Source organism: Oncorhynchus keta, chromosome 36, assembly GCF_023373465.1.
Source record: "Oncorhynchus keta strain PuntledgeMale-10-30-2019 chromosome 36, Oket_V2, whole genome shotgun sequence".
NCBI classification, from domain to species: Eukaryota; Metazoa; Chordata; class Actinopteri; order Salmoniformes; family Salmonidae; genus Oncorhynchus; species Oncorhynchus keta.
In genome coordinates this window covers 8,557,668-8,574,034 of record NC_068456.1, presented here as the reverse complement: position 1 = coordinate 8,574,034, position 16,367 = coordinate 8,557,668, and the positions used below count along the sequence as shown (strand labels likewise).

At 43.1% G+C, this 16,367-nt stretch overlaps 1 protein-coding gene across 1 annotated transcript in view; it reads right to left on the bottom strand.

Moving 5' to 3' along the window:
- Positions 1-16,367, bottom strand: part of ttc7a (tetratricopeptide repeat domain 7A) — a 51,602-nt gene that overhangs the window by 12,711 nt on the left and 22,524 nt on the right. The window contains exons 16-19 of the mRNA XM_035754049.1: positions 12,607-12,723; positions 11,937-12,043; positions 10,394-10,528; positions 3,370-3,572 (exon numbers count right to left, since the gene is read on the bottom strand). Of these exons, the coding sequence (XP_035609942.1) occupies positions 3,370-3,572; positions 10,394-10,528; positions 11,937-12,043; positions 12,607-12,723 (562 nt within the window). The remainder of the gene's footprint in view (positions 1-3,369; positions 3,573-10,393; positions 10,529-11,936; positions 12,044-12,606; positions 12,724-16,367) is intronic.

The following is a 16,367-nucleotide window of genomic DNA, read 5'->3' as shown; positions in this document are numbered from 1 at the left end:
CATTTTTGATAACTAACAATCAAATAAAAGCTAGAATAAATGTTGATTTTGTTGTAATGTTTGAGTAGAGGAATTAGCCAAGCATTAGCCATGGCAAAATGCATAGAAGTGCAGGCAATTAGCTTCAAAACTTTTCTCTACGCTGCCAAGGTACCTTTCTACTTAATACTTTGTTAAGAGTTTACACTCCCTCTTCCAATGAACTGTGGGGAGGTCAAGATAATGAATCTGTCGACCAAAAGTATTCATTTTAAAACGTTGATTACTTCTACTTGCCATGATCATTCACCAGATGATGAGAAAAGATGTGATTATATATTTTTTGCTAACATTTGATGGGGGTCCTGGGTCGCCGGTTTACCTGGGCAGGGGTCCCTGGGAAAGAAAAGTTTGAAAACCCCTGCCCTATCCCTAAAATCCCCATCCCTGGTAGCCTTAGTTATCCCTAATAGCCCTGTCTCTATCACTGCTCTTCATCTCCCCCTCCCTGCCCCACTGCCTGCTCGCATGACCGTAGTCTCGCTCGCCAGACTCAGAGTGCATCAGAAGGAGACTAACCTGCCCGTGACCTGACACACAGCCAGGGCGGGCCACGGATATGAGACGCCTTGTGTCAACAGTCAATAATACACAAGTGAATCCAATCTCTCAAATGCATACCAATTCAGATAAAGAGAGAGAAAGGGATGGGAGAAGGAAAGAGAGGGAGGGAAAACAGAGAGAGAGAGAGAGAGAGAGAGAGAGAGAGAGATGGGAGAAGGAAAGAGAGGGAGAGAAAACAAACAGAGAGAGAGAGAGAGAATGAAAGAGAGAAAGGGATGGGAGAAGGAAAGAGAGGGAGGGAAAACAAACAGAGAGAGAGAGAATGAAAGAGAGAAAGGGATGGGAGAAGGAAAGAGAGGGAGAGAAAACAAACAGAGAGAGAGAGAATGAAAGAGAGAGAAAGGGGTGAACACATGCAAACAAGTCAACTCCCTTCCTCCTATATTCATTTATATCTGGTTATCAGAGGTCTTGCTCAATAGAATATATTTCCCTGGTTGCTAGGCAATCCCATAAAGAGCTAAAGAAGGCGCGAAGTGTTATAAATAATGTATTTGCATTATCAAGTCAGCTGCCAGCCTCCCCCATACAGAGAGAGAAGAGAGATAGAGAGGAAGAAAAGGAGGGAGGAAAGAGAGAGAGGGCCATTTGATCACTGGAACACAGTTAATTCTATGAGATTAAGTCATTGTCCTTGACTGTGTGTTTGTACACGAGTGTCTGTATCTGCCTGTGAATGTGTGTGTACGTGTGTGAGTAGAAGAACAAGAGAAAGAGACAGAAAGTGTGAGGAGGAAGAGAGCAGCCGGTTCAGTGAGAAGAGACCTATGTGTAGCCAACTGACTCACAGCAAAGCAGCAGGCCGAGCAGAGGAGAGGAGCAGAGGTGCTGGAATGTGGAGGATGTTGAGAGTGGTGGTGAGAATCATTTAACAGCAGAGTCAGGAAGAAGGCAGTGCAGGGAAGGCCACAGCTCAGCTCAGATCCACTGGCTTCCCAACCTAGCCATCACTACCCATCCAAAAATACACCCTGGGGATGAGTCATACCACACTGGCTTTCATAATGTATCACACACACACGTCACATACATTACATACACACATCCTACACACATTTAGTCACACACACACACACACACACACACACACACACACACACACACACACACACACACACACACACACACACACACACACACACACACACACACACACACACACACACACACACACACACACACACACACACACACACACACACACACGAGTGTGTGATAACATGAGAAAGTGTGATCCACTCTCATAACGCTATCGGGTTTTCTAAATATCTGTTCCTTGACTCATACTCCCCTTCTCATGTTCCTGTGGCAAGTGGTGTGAGAACAGATATAGGGCTGACAAAAAATGTTCTTCTCATCACTGTAAGGTCCTGTGCTGGTTATAAATACTGCATAGACCTAGTGAATAGAATAAAATCACTGTCTGGTTAATCCTCGTCCTTGGTGTGAGACCGTAGCCCGCTGGTTATGTTGAACACAGATTACATCATCACTGTATAACACAGTTTTATGGGGGAGTTGAGGGAGTATATTTTTGGGTCCTAACACCCAGAAAGATGGAGGGAATGAGCTGTTGCTAGGCAGCGAGCGAAGAGAAGAAGAGCGAGTCTGGAGAACATGCTCTAACGGTGCTGCGATAGCTACATTGCTAATTACCGTAGCTCGTTAAACCAAGTTATTATTAGCTTGCTTGTAAATTAAGCTCATAAAACAAAGAACAGGACCATGTTAAAACGGCCTCTGGGGTTAAGGGATAGGAGTTTCGGACGAACACCAAAACCCTCATTACAGAAAATTGGTACAGGCAGAGAGAGGAGCTAACGCACTATTGGTGCTGGATTGGTAATACTTGGATTGGAGCAAGCATGATTGACCATACTCCACATAATATGCTGTTCTGCTTACACACGAGCACAGACGCACACATACACACATCTGTCGTAGGAGAGATCCAGAGTGGGCCAGTGCCAGCTGGCCGTGTTTCAGCTCCTCATCACCGCAGGGATTGGTACTCCCACTGGCCAAATATGGAAGAGAGAAGCACCCTCTCTTACCCCATGGGGGTTGTGTACTCCCAACACACACACACACACACACACACACACACACACACACACACACACACACACACACACACACACACACACACACACACACACACACACACACACACACACACACACACACACACACACACACACACACACACACACACACACACACACACAAAGAGCGAGAGAGAGCCCTTATGTGGTCACACTGCAGCCACTGTTTTAAGAATTGAGAAGCATTTATGGCATCACAACCAATGTATGGTGACTATGGAGCCGGCATGTGGGGTAATGGGAGAGTTCACATTCTCTAGTTCTCTAGACTTTCACCATGACAACAGAGAGGGGTCAGAGCTGCTCTGATTAATCCACTGGGTCAGCACAGATGGGAGAGGGAGAGAAGAGAGAGGGAGAGAAGAGAGAAAGTAGAGGGGGGGGTCAGCAGAGAGTAGGAGTTAGAAAGAGATCAGGAGATGAGGTAGGTCTGGCAATCTTTACGATTGGACCCTTTCTTACAGAGTGCTATGGCTCACAGATAAGTTTGGGGATGGTAATCTGCCATTACTGATGATAATAGGTCTGTTGATGTGCCCCAGGCCTTTGTGTGTCTGTGACTCTCATCTGGACTGTATGTGTGTGTGTGTGTGTGTGTGTGTGTGTGTGTGTGTGTGTGTCTCTCATCAAACCTGTGTGTGTGTGCCTGTGTCTCTCTCACCAGGTGCAGCAGTATGCGGTGTCCGTTGGGGTGGATGGCCAGGGCTTCGTCATAGAAGCTCTTGGCCTCGTCCTGGTTCCCTTTGAGCTCGGCCAGCCTGGCCCTCAGCAGCAGCACAGAGTGGGAGTTGGGAGAGAGCACCGCTGCCTCCTGAACACAGAACTGGGCCTCCTTCACACGTCCGTCTGCCATGAACAACTCTCCTACGGGAGATACATGAAGGGATAAGAGAGAGACAGAGGGATTGGGGGGGAGAGGGAGAGCATGAGCACTGGATGGAACAGTAAGCAGTACAGTACGTGCAGATAAAGTCAGGCCGACACGTCACATCCCCGTTGTTCGAAATAAATGATTCTTGTTTCATTTCTCTTCATTTTACCAGGTAAGTTGATTGAGAACTTATACTCATTTACAACTGTAGCGGTTCCACGCCAGCGAGAGTGGAAAATATTTTGGGTATCTCAGATTGTTCTGGCAATTCTTCCATAGGAACTGCATTGGGAGGAAGGATGTTTTACATTCTTTTTACATTTGTATCACAAACCATTGTAGTCCCTTTTTAGACCGATACATGTCTCCTGTGAGACATAATGATCTGTTAATTGTACGTGATACAGACAACATCTTGGTGTCATTATGCTACCTATAGTGTTCTCTCAAAAATGAAGTATGTCTAGATTCTGAAATACACATTAACATTAATTTATTAAATATAACAAGTACTAATATCGCAAAACAACTTTTTTATTTAGTTTATTTTTTTACATATTGTTTGTGACAATATACTTTTTAAACACGTGACATTTTCTGGTCCTGTAATGATATAACCCATATTATACATAGACATTTACATTATAGGTCATTAATCATTCACAGCCCTCCTTTAAGATTGCACATTCAGCAAGTCACCAGCAGAGGGAGTTCCCTTTTGAATCCATTTTCCCATTCAGTGTGTTGGTGGTACTCATAACATGTATCATACCTTCAGAATTAGTAGAGACTCATCTGGAAATGTGATGTACTTGTACAGTTCAAAACAATATGTATTCAAATGAACAACGTCAAAAAAAGGGCATTTTGGGATGTTAATATTTTTAACGTTGACTAAAGGAACGTGAAATTGTACAGTGCCTTTATAAAGTATACACAACACATTACTTTCTCTACATTTTGTTGGGTTACAAAGGGCCATTGAAATGGATTTAAAACACAGAATCTACACAAAAAAAACTCTGTAATGTCAAAGTGGAAGAAAAGTTCATTTCCAATTGTTTTAGAATTTAAGTTATAAGTTATACAAAATAACATTGTTTCTACAATTTAGAAAATCCAATATATTTTTTCCATTTCAACTTATTTGAGAAGAAATAGGGAATTATATACTGCACCTTCAGAAAGTATTCATACCCCTTGACCTATTCCACGTTGTTGTGTTACGGCCTGAATTGAAAATTGATTTTTATTTTTTTGTTTTTTTTTTACATACAATACACACCATAACACGTTTTAGAAATATTAGCTAATTGAAAATGAAATACAGAAATATCTTATTTACATAACTATTCACACCCAAGTCAATACTCTGTAGAAGCACCTTTGGAAGCGATTAAATTGTTGAGTTGTCTTGGGTGTGTCAGTATCAGCTTTGCACATCTGGATTTGGGGATTTTCTCCCATTCGTCCTTGCAGATTTTCTCAAGCACTGCTAAGTTAGATGGGGAGCGGCGGGTAAACAGCAATCTTCAAGTCTTTCCACAGATTTTCAATGAGATTCAAGTCTGGGATTCGGCACAGCAACTTAAAGGACTTATTGTTCTGAAGACATTCCAGCATTGCTTTGACTGTATGCTTGGGGAAATTGACTTTTTGGAACGTAAAATCTTCGCCCCAGTATAAGGTCATTTGCAGGTTCTCATCAAGGATGTTCCTGTATTTGGGTCCATTCATTGTTACCTCTATACTTACCAGTCTCCCAGTCCCTACCACTGAAAGGCATCTCCATAGCAGAATGCTACAACGACCATGTTTCACAGTAGGGATTGTGTTAGACGGGTGATGAGCTGTGCCTGGTTGTATCCAGACATAGCGCTTTGCATTCAGGTCAAATACTTCCATTTTTGTCTCATCGGACCACAGAATATTTTAACTTATGCTCGGAGTCTGTCATGTGCCTTTCTTTTGCAACCTCCTAGGTGTGCTGTCATGTGCCTTTTTCTCAGGAGTGGCTTCCATCTGCCCACTCTCCCATAATGTCCAGATTGTTGAATTGGCGTAGAGACTGTTGTCCTCCTGGCAGGTTTACCCCATCTCATCAAAGGAACTTTGTAGTTCTGTCAGAGTGGTCATTGGATACTTGGTCACCTCTCTGACCAAGTTCCTTCTTGCCCGGTTGTTCAGTTTGGTCAAATGGCCAACTCCAGGCAGAGTCTGGGTAGTTCCATATTTTTTCAATTTCTCAACGATGAGGCCACTGTTCTCTTGGAAACTTTCAACACTTTGCAAATGGTTTTATACCCTTCCTCAGACATATGCCCCATCACAATTCGTTCTCTGAGATCTACAGACAATTCCTTGTACTTCATGGTATAGTTTCTGCTCTGACATGTAATGTCAACTGTGGGACCTTACACTGCTCTTGCCATGACATAGACTGACCAGGTGACTCCAGGTGAAAGCTATGATCCCTTACTGAAGTCACTTGTTAAATCCACTACACATCAGTGTAGGTGAAGGGGAGGAGACACGTCAAAGAATGATTTATAAGCCCTGAGACAGTTGAGACATGTGTCAAGAACTGCAACTCTGCCGGGTTTTTCATGCTCAACAGTTTCCCATGTGTATCAAGAATGGTCCAGCACCCAAAAGACATCCAGTGAACGTGACACAACTGTAGAGGGATTGTGAAGTCAATGTGGGCCACAGCATCCCTGTGGAAAGCTTTCAACACCTTGTACAGTCCATGCCCCGACGAAGCGAGGCTGTTCTGAGGGCAAAAGTGGGTGCAACTCAATATTAGGAAAGTGTTCCTAATGTTTTCTACACTCAGTGTAGACAGGTGTGTTTCTTTCTAAATCATGTCCAAAAAGGTGGACTCCAATCAAGTTGTTGTGACATCTCAGGGATGATCAAAGTAAATTGGATGCACCTGAGCTCAATTTGGAGTGTAATAGCAAAGGGGTGTGAATACTTATGTAAATTATATATTTCTGTATTTAATTTTCAATACATTTGCAAAAATCTCAAAAAACATGTTTTATGGAGTATTGTGTGTACATGGGTGAGAAGCATACAGGTGTCATTCCTAACTCAGTTGCCAGAGAGGATAGAAACCGCTCAGGGATTTCACCATGAGGCCAATGGTGATATTAAAACCGTTACTTAGTTCAATGGCTGTGATAGGAGAAAACTGAGGATGGTAAACAACATCATGGTTACTCCTTAATACTAATTGACAACAACAACAAGACACTAAAGTAAAACAGCAAATTGTCAAAGCGATTCACTTTTTGTCCTGAATACGTTTTATATTTGGGGCAAATTCAATACAACACATTACTATGTACCACTCTCCATATTTTCAAGTGGAGGTTGCATCATTTATTATTTTATTTCATCTTTATTTAAGCAGGTAGACTAGTTGAGAACAAGTTCTCATTTACAACTGCGTCCTGGCCAAGATAAAGCAAAGCAGTTCGACACATACAACACAGAGTTACACATGGAATAAGTAAACATACAGTCAATAATACAGTAGAAAAATTCGATATACAGTGTGTGCAAATGAGGTAAGATAAGGGAGGTAAAGGCAATAAATTGGCCATGGTGGCAAAGTAATTGCAGTATACCAATTAAAAACTGGAGTGATAGATGTGCAGAAGATCAATGTGCAAATAGAGATACTGGGGTGCAAAGGAGCAAGATAAATAAATAAATACAGTATGGGGATGAGGTAGTTGGATGGGCAATTTACAGATGGGCTATGTACAGGTGCAATGATCTGTGAGCTACTCTAACAGCTGGTGCTTGAAGTTCGTGAGGGAGATAAGAGTCTCCAGCTTCAATGATTTTTGCAGTTCGTTCCAGTCATTGGCAGCAGAGAACTGGAAGGAAAGGCGGCCAAAGCAGGAATTGGCTTTGGGGGTGACCAGTGAGATATACCTGCTGGAGCACGTGCTGGGGGGGGGGGGTGCTGCTATGGTGACCAGTGAGCTGAGATAAGGCGGGGCTTTACCTAGCAAAGACTGGATTGGAGATGCTTAATGTGGGTCTGGAAGGAGAGTTTACAGTCTAACCAGACACCTAGGTATTTGTAGTGTTACGGATATCATGTTATGGATATGCTTGTAATAGTTAAGGACTGGAGAGTTTTTCAGGATAAAAAAGAAACGGAATGGAGCTAAACTGAGGAAAAATCCTAGAGGAAAACCTGCTGCAATCTGCTTTCGTCCAGACACTGGGAGATGAGTTCACTGTTCAGCAGGACAATAACACAAGACCAAGTCTACACTGGAGTTGCTTACCAAGAACACAGTGACTGTTCCTGAGTGGCCAAGTTAGTTTTTACTTAAATCTACTTGATAATCTATGGCAAGACCTGAAAATGATTCTCTAGCAATGACCAACAACCAATTTGACAGAACTTGAAGAATTTTGAAAATAATAAATGGGCAAATGTTGCATTATCCAGATGTGGAGAGACCTAGAAATGATCCAGACCTAGAAAGACACATCACTGGCAAATGTGCTTCTACAATGTGTTGACTCAGGGGTGTGAATACTTATGTAAATTAGATGATTCTGTATTCAATACAGTTGCAGAAATGTCTAAAAACATGTTTTCACCATCATTATGGGGTATTGTGTGAATTAAAAATTAAACTTGGCACGGTATGTGCACTAGCCCAGTAAAGTGTGTGTGTCTGTGGATGCATACCCATGTGTGTATGTGTCTGTGTGTGTGAGAGACAGACTGAATAAATGTTTGTTTATCTGTTATTTGAAGTGGGCACAGATGGGAGCTAGATGGGAGCTTTGTGTGCACGCTATTATACACTCATATAACATTAGTCAGAAAGATAAAAAAAGGCTATTTAGGATCCCTATTTTAATTTGGGGAAAGAATAGTTATTCGAAGCATTATCCCCTGTTATATAAACTATTTTTCATATTCCTCACCTGGACTCTCCAAAATGAACAACACCAATAATATACATGAATCATTCATAGTGGCTGTGTCTGTGCGCGCATACATGCATACATGCGTGCCCGTGTGCCCGTGTGTGTGTGTGTGTGTGTTGTGTGTGTGTGTGTGTGTGTGTGTGTGTGTGTGTGTGTGTGTGTGTGTGTGTGTGTGTGTGTGTGTGTGTGTGTGTGTGTGTGTGTGTGTGTGTGTGTGGAGCCAGTGGAGCCAGGTGCTGATTGTTTCCTATGTCCTGCCCTGAGGAGAAGAGCAGTGTGTGTGTGTGTGTGTGTGTGTGTGGTGTGTGTGTGTGTGCCAGGTCATGTGATTGTTTGTATGTGTGTGTGGTGTGTGCAGTGTGTGTGTGTGTGTGTGTGTGTGTGTGTGTGTGTGTGTGTGTGTGTTTGTGCTGCCTGACTATTTGACCAATCATGATGTGAGATTTTGGGCAGGAAGTTACATTAAGTGGAGGCTCCTCATAGGAGGAAGACAAGGACTCTCCTACTCAGTAAATCAATTTTAAAAATATATATATTTGATCATTTTTTAGATAAAACTATCCTAAATATAGTCACGTCACCAAATAACTGATTAAAACACTACAGGTCTACAGTAGCCTCAACGACACCCTCTTGAGTAGCACCATGGTTTCCATAGACTTACACAGTTATGGCGACTTCCGGAGGACGTCCACCCACCTATCAGAGCTCTTGCAGTATGAACTAACATCTTGTCCATCCAATCAAAGGATCAGATAATTAATCTAGTACTGAAAGCAAAAGCTACAGCTAGCTAGCACTGCTGTGCAAAACGTGTGGTGGGTAGTTGACTCGGAGACAAAGACAAATTCCTTTCTTCAAAATTAAGGAGAAGCAGCAGCAGAGAGAGCTAGCTATATTTGTAATATTTTTCTTCTTAGTTTACCTTTCACTTAGCTAATACAGAGAAGAATGCTATTTATGTTAGCTAGCTGGCTATGGCTATCTAACATAGCAACTCTTCCAAGTCAAGGTAAGCATTCTGTTTTATTAGTTTATTGTTACCGGGGCCCGCCAGTGTAACTGCTAAACTGCTTACTGGACACTGTCTGTACTGCGTGATTGTACACATGGATTGGATTGTGGGTTTACAAATGCGTTAGTTCTATGTAGTTTGTTGACTACAACGTTAATATGGTGTAGCGGTTAGCAGTTATGTATGTGGCTGCTTTGAAAGTGAACTGTGTGTGCAGGTGATCAGGGGGTTATTCATTCATTCTGCCGATTCTGTTGCCAAACGTTTCTTAAACGGAACAAAAAACGGCGAGGGACCTACCTGAATATATCCAATAACTGTTTGGACTAATGATTACACACCGCAGATCAGCTAGAAGGAGGCAAGAGTGTGTAAGAATGTGCCACTGTGTCCCCTTGATTACTCCAATTCATCTCTCGACCTGTGTACCCACGTTACCTACGACACCAGCCGCCACTGGATACAGTATATGTGTATCTGATGTGATGTAATCAAGAGTGTTCAGTGGGTTTTGCAGTGAAAAATGTAAAGGTTCAGTCTAAAGGTTAAAATCCTACACGGTGGACTCGACCCTAACTCATCCAATGTTATAATATAGCGACCTTTCTCTCTGCTCAGGTCACAATTATAGGGTAGGATACCCTCTAGCTAACTCCAGTGGAGTGTACACTAGTACCTCCAGCACTAGAGTGTACACTCCGGTGGTAGAGTCTACAATCCCTCCTGTAGCTAATTTCAGTAGGTAAGAAGCACACACGTTTCCTAGCCGACTCCAGTGTACACTGGAGTGTAGTAGACTAGATAGTAGTGTAGTCCCCCTCCCTCCTGTACCTGCTTGCAGCCAGATGCGCTCCAGGGTGGTCCAGATGTAGGCGGGACCCTGTCTGTGGGCGGAGCTGATGGCTGACACCTCTGAAGTGGCCTGCCCCAGACGAGACGCAGCGAGGGACGGACCACTCTGAGAACCTGACCCAGAGAGAGCTGACAATCAGCACACACACAACATTATACACTAGCATACACAGTAAACCTGACCCATGAAGAACTGATACTCAGTCAATACACATACACACTGAGCCTGATCCAGGAAGAACTGATACTCAGTCAGTACACATACACACTGAGCCTGATCCAGGAAGAACTGATACTCAGTCAGTACACATACACACTGAGCCTGATCCAGGAAGAACTGATACTCAGTCAGTACACATACACACTGAGCCTGATCCAGGAAGAACTGATACTCAGTCAGTACACATACACACTGAGCCTGATCCAGGGAAGATACTCAGTGATACACACTCAGTCCAGGAAGAACTGTACACATACACACAGAGCCTGATCCAGGAAGAACTGATACTCAGTCAGTACACATACACACAGAGCCTGATCCAGGAAGAACTGATACTCAGTCAATACACATACACACTGAGCCTGATCCAGGAAGAACTGATACAGTCAGTCAGTATACATACACACTGAGCCTGATCCAGGAAGAACTGATACTCAGTCAGTACACATACACACTGAGCCTGATCCAGAAGAAGATACTGTCAGTACACATACACACTGAGCCTCCAGGAAGAACTGATACTCAGTACACATACACACTGAGCCTGATCCAGGAAGAACTGATACTCAGTCAGTACACATACACACTGAAGCCAGTGTACACATCCAGGAAGAACTGATACTCAGTCAGTACACATACACAGAGCCTGATCCAGGAAGAACTGATACTCAGTCAGTACACATACACACTGAGCCTGATCCAGGAAGAACTGATACTCAGTCAGTACACATACACACAGAGCCTGATCCAGGAAGAACTGATACTCAGTCAGTACACATACACACAGAGCCTGATCCAGGAAGAACTGATACTCAGTCAGTACACATACACACAGAGCCTGATCCAGGAAGAACTGATACTCAGTCAGTACACATACACACAGAGCCTGATCCAGGAAGAACTGATACTCAGTCAGTACACATACACACAGAGCCTGATCCAGGAAGAACTGATACTCAGTCAGTACACATACACACTGAGCCTGATCCAGGAAGAACTGATACTCAGTCAGTACACATACACACAGAGCCTGGTCCAGGAAAAGTGGAGACTCAGCACACATACAGTGAAACAGACTGATGATATGATATATGTATCCTCATACACACTCAATCTGGTCCGGGAACAGTTCTCATTCTCAATCAGTACACATGCACGAAAACCCCTAATTTACAAAACAGCAGGTCATATTTGGTAAAGATGCAAATTCTGGTCTCTCTTGCAAAGTAGCTTTTATGCTCAACGAGACAAGGTTAAATAAACATCAGTACACTCCCAAGAGCCTGTGTACAGTATACACACCAGTCTCAGGGTCCTGAAAGTCTGGCAGGGTGAGGTGGAGACCGCTGGGTTTGTGGCTGAGGGGAAGTGGCTCTGGTGGGTGGATACTGCTGCTGTCATCCCCCTCACTGCAACACCACATGACAGCTAATCAATACACAGCATCTTATGAAGCTCCCGCTGAGCACACAGCAGCAGCCATTACCCAGACATGCACCCATAGTGCAGTAGACACATGCACGCACAGTCACTCATGCACGCATGTACAAAACACATGCACGTACATGCATGCACACCCCCACACATGAAATACAAGCATGTTATACACTATAGGCCTGGGAGAATACAAGTACTATCGTATTTTTTTCCATGGAAATTATGAAAACAGGAAGCAGAACTATCTCAGACCTAAACTGCTGTATATAAAATATTGTGTGCTATTGTTTGGAAAATAAATAAAATGTGACTCCGGATGATGTTTGTTTCCAACATTTGGGCTGTTTTCCTAATGAAGATAAATCTGCTTCGTGTTTTGTTTCCTTGCCACGATACTAAGGAGCGTTACGATACTGGTATCGTCCCTATTATACACACAAGACACAGACACCCACACACATGCACGGAATGGACGCACCCACATGTAACAATACGCAACATACAGAGAGACAGACAGGCAGAAACATCCACGTACCTGGTGCGTATGAAGTCATAGCGCCTCTGCAAGAGCTGCAGCATGTCTTGGCAGGTCTGGAGTGCTATACCTGGCCCATGCAGAGCCTCCTCCAGCTTCACCTTAGTGAACAGCAGGCTGAGTGACAAGGAGGACATTAACACAACAATACAGCATACATCAATTAGTACACCATTAGCACTTACCACATTGATACAATCAATAGTTGTTGACATGCGCGATGAACAGACAAGGCTTGGCCGAAGCCCTGGGTATCTTGTGATGACGACATGCATTATCTGTATTAGGCCCACAGAATACCTACGGAGGACCGGCTTCTATGGAGGAACTTCGAATGTCTTTGAACGTCAGAGATTTGGACGGACCAGAGCTAGCTAGCTAGCGAACAAGCTTGTGTGTGCAGAGCGTCACCAGAATAAGAAATACGTCTTACTTTTTTGTAGTAAATAAATCCAATGTGAAACGTGATAACTATAGTATCTGCAGTGGTGTAAAGTACGATAGGTAAAAAATGATTTAAAGTACTACTTAAGTAGTTAAAAAAAAATCTGTACTTTATTATTTATATTTTTGACAACTTTTACATCACTACATTCCTGAAGAAAATATTGTACTTTTTAAGTTTTCCCTGACAACCAAAAGTACTTGTTACACTTTGAATGCTTAGCAGGACAGGACAATTGTCAAATTCAAGCACTTATCAAGAGAACATGTGGTCATCCCTACTGCCTCTGGCCTGGCGGAATCACTAAATACATGCATCTTTTGTAAATAATGTCTGAGTGTTGGAGTGTGCCCCTGGCTATCCGTAAATTTAAAAAAGTAAATGGTGACATCTGCTTTGCCTAATATAAGTAATTTTAAATTATTTATACTTTTACTTTTGATACTAAAGTATATTTTAGCAATTACATTTCCTTTTAATACTGAAGTATATTTAAAACCAAATACTTTTAGTTAGACTTTTACTCAAGTAGTATTTTACTCGCTGCCTTTCACTTTTACTTGAGTAACTTTCTATTACGGCATCTTTACTTTTACTCAAGTATGATAATTAGGTACTTTCCCCACCACTGAATATCTGTAACTAGCATTGAAAAAATGTATCCATGCATTGTTCTCTAATTAAAAATCTCTCCCTAATTCCTGAATCACGTTTGTAACGTCAGTAGGCTACAGCGATGCTTCAGAGGGGGAGGGGCAGGTAGACTGCACACACACTGGCAAAGATTTTCAGCTGGCTTGGCAGACACTGGAATATGTTGAGTGACAGAGGGAGGGCTTGTTGCGTTTTTTTGTGGGACTGAAAAAAACTGCCCAGAATGTAAAATAACATTATTAACCAGTTCGCTTGCTTTTAAAATAACAGTTCTGTTCCGGAACAGCATAGATCACTTTCATTCCCAGATCTGATTATTTTTTTTAACATTTTCCAGTTTTCGGTTCTAATTCCTGAACCGGTTCGAACCCCCGCACCAAACACATCAGCAAACATACACAACCACCCCACAATATAGACTCAATGTTGACACAACATTGCTGTGTTTGCTAGGTCAGCACATACTGTTGACACATCAACCAGGACCTGACAATACTATCATATAGGATAATCATGTTTATCAATGTATATTTATAGAGCTTTGGTCCTCTGTTCTCCAACAGATGGGTGAGGAGGAAGACCTGTTTCAATGGCCAATGTCCACCAATAGACAAATAGACTGGACAAATACAGACGCTCCCCCAGCTTTTCCAATGGCTCCACACACACATACAGTGGGGGCTAGTCATATGCTCTGTGTGTGATAGATGGAGAGAGGTTGAGTATGTAACGGGAAAAGAAAGAGAGAGACAGAGCGAGAGTTAGGGCCTTCTTTCAACCGTGTGAGAGAGCGAGAGACGCCCGTCTGTGCCTGCTTGCTGTCTCTCTGCCTGCCTGTCTCCCTGTCTGCCTCTCTGGCTATCTGCTTGCCTGTCTGTCTCCATTCCTGTCTATCTCCCTGTTCCCCTGCCTGCCTGACTGCTCCCCCAACTGAAGCCTCTTCCAATTATTCCTCCCTCTCCTCATCTCTGGCTGCCAGACAGCACTAGCGATCAATAGCGCAGCGAGACGGCCTTCGTCGGGGGAAGAACTACCGGTGAAATGTGGCTCGTTACTTGGTCACGGGTGGGCGGACAGGCTGGGGGGATGGAGGGAGGAGAGATGCCTACTGGATCATCTGACATGAGGATGACAACTGCTGCTGAGGGACGTGATGTTAAGGATACGCCTGTCAGCGGGGCCAGTTGGGGCTGAGGGTTTCCTATTAGCCCCCGTGCGGAGCAGCGTTTAGTAGTGGAGTGATATGCCGTGTGTTAGTGGGCTTCCTCCTGGGTGTGTGTGTGTGTGTGTGTGTGTGTGTGTGTGTGTGTGTGTGTGTGTGTGTGTGTGTGTGTGTGTGTGTGTGTGTGTGTGTGTGTGTGTGTGCAAGCACTCACGCACACACACGCACGCACGCACACACGCACACACACTAACATCCTGCAAGATGAATGCAGAATCAAAGGCTGGGATGAATCATTCTCTTTAGAACAAACTGTGAAACTACTCTCTCTCTCTCTCTCTCTCCTCCCTTCCCCCTCTCCCTTTCCCTTTCTACAGCTTTCTCACTGTGCTAGATAGAATTCAATTTAGATTGGAAATGCTCGCCTGTTTACTGGCTGATTAAAATTTCAAACATAGACAGAAAGATTTAAAAAAATAATGCAACAGGCTATTACTGCATTTTAAGGTAAAAGCTCAATAAAATGTCTCAAATATAAGAAAAATGTCCACATGTCCCTCTCCTTGCCCCTAACTGGGCTCGAACCAGGGACCCTCTGCACACACCGACAACAGTCACCCACGAAGCATCGTTACCCATCGCTCCACAAAAGCCAACAACTACTTCAAGGTCTCAGAGTGAGTGATGTCTCCGATTGAAACGCTATTAACGCGCACCACCGCTAACTAGCTAGCCATTTCACATTGGTTGCACACACATGTCAACTGTTTCACCCAATTGCTGTCTGCTATTAATAAATGAACTGTGGCACCATGTGGCTTGAATAGATGTTTGTGTTTAGAGGCTACCTACGGACGGACGTGGCGTACGAGGCGTGAGAAATGAATCGAGATCTGCGTGTTTACACTACAGTAATAAGTCTCTACGCGCATATTATTTATTAATTTATTATATTATTTGTCCATGTCCATGTATCGTAGTGTAAAAGCTGTATGTTAGGAGAAAAAGAAAGACAGAAACTGAGTGAGAAACCACATGGATTCAGTGTCTGTGCTACAGTGGTGCAGAGATTCTATGACTAGCGCCACCTCGCATGCACACGTGTGCACAAACCCTCACACAACCTGCTCAAACCAAATCTTGAGCATCATTTCTACACACATACAGCGCTTTGGGAAAGTATTCAGACTCCTTGACTTAAAAAAACATTTTGTTACGTTACAGCCTTATTCTAAAATTGATTACATTTGTCTTCACACAATACCCCATAATGACAAAGCAAAAACAGGTTTTTAGACATTTTAGCAAATTTATTTAAAAAATGAAAAACAAAAATACCTTATTTACATAAGTATTCAGACCCTTTACTATGAGACTCGAAATTGAGCTCAGGTGCCGTCTGTTTCCATTGATCATCCTTGAGATGTTTCTACAACTTGATTGGAGTCCACTTGCGGTAAATTCATTTGATTGGACATGATTTGGATTTGGATGCAGTCA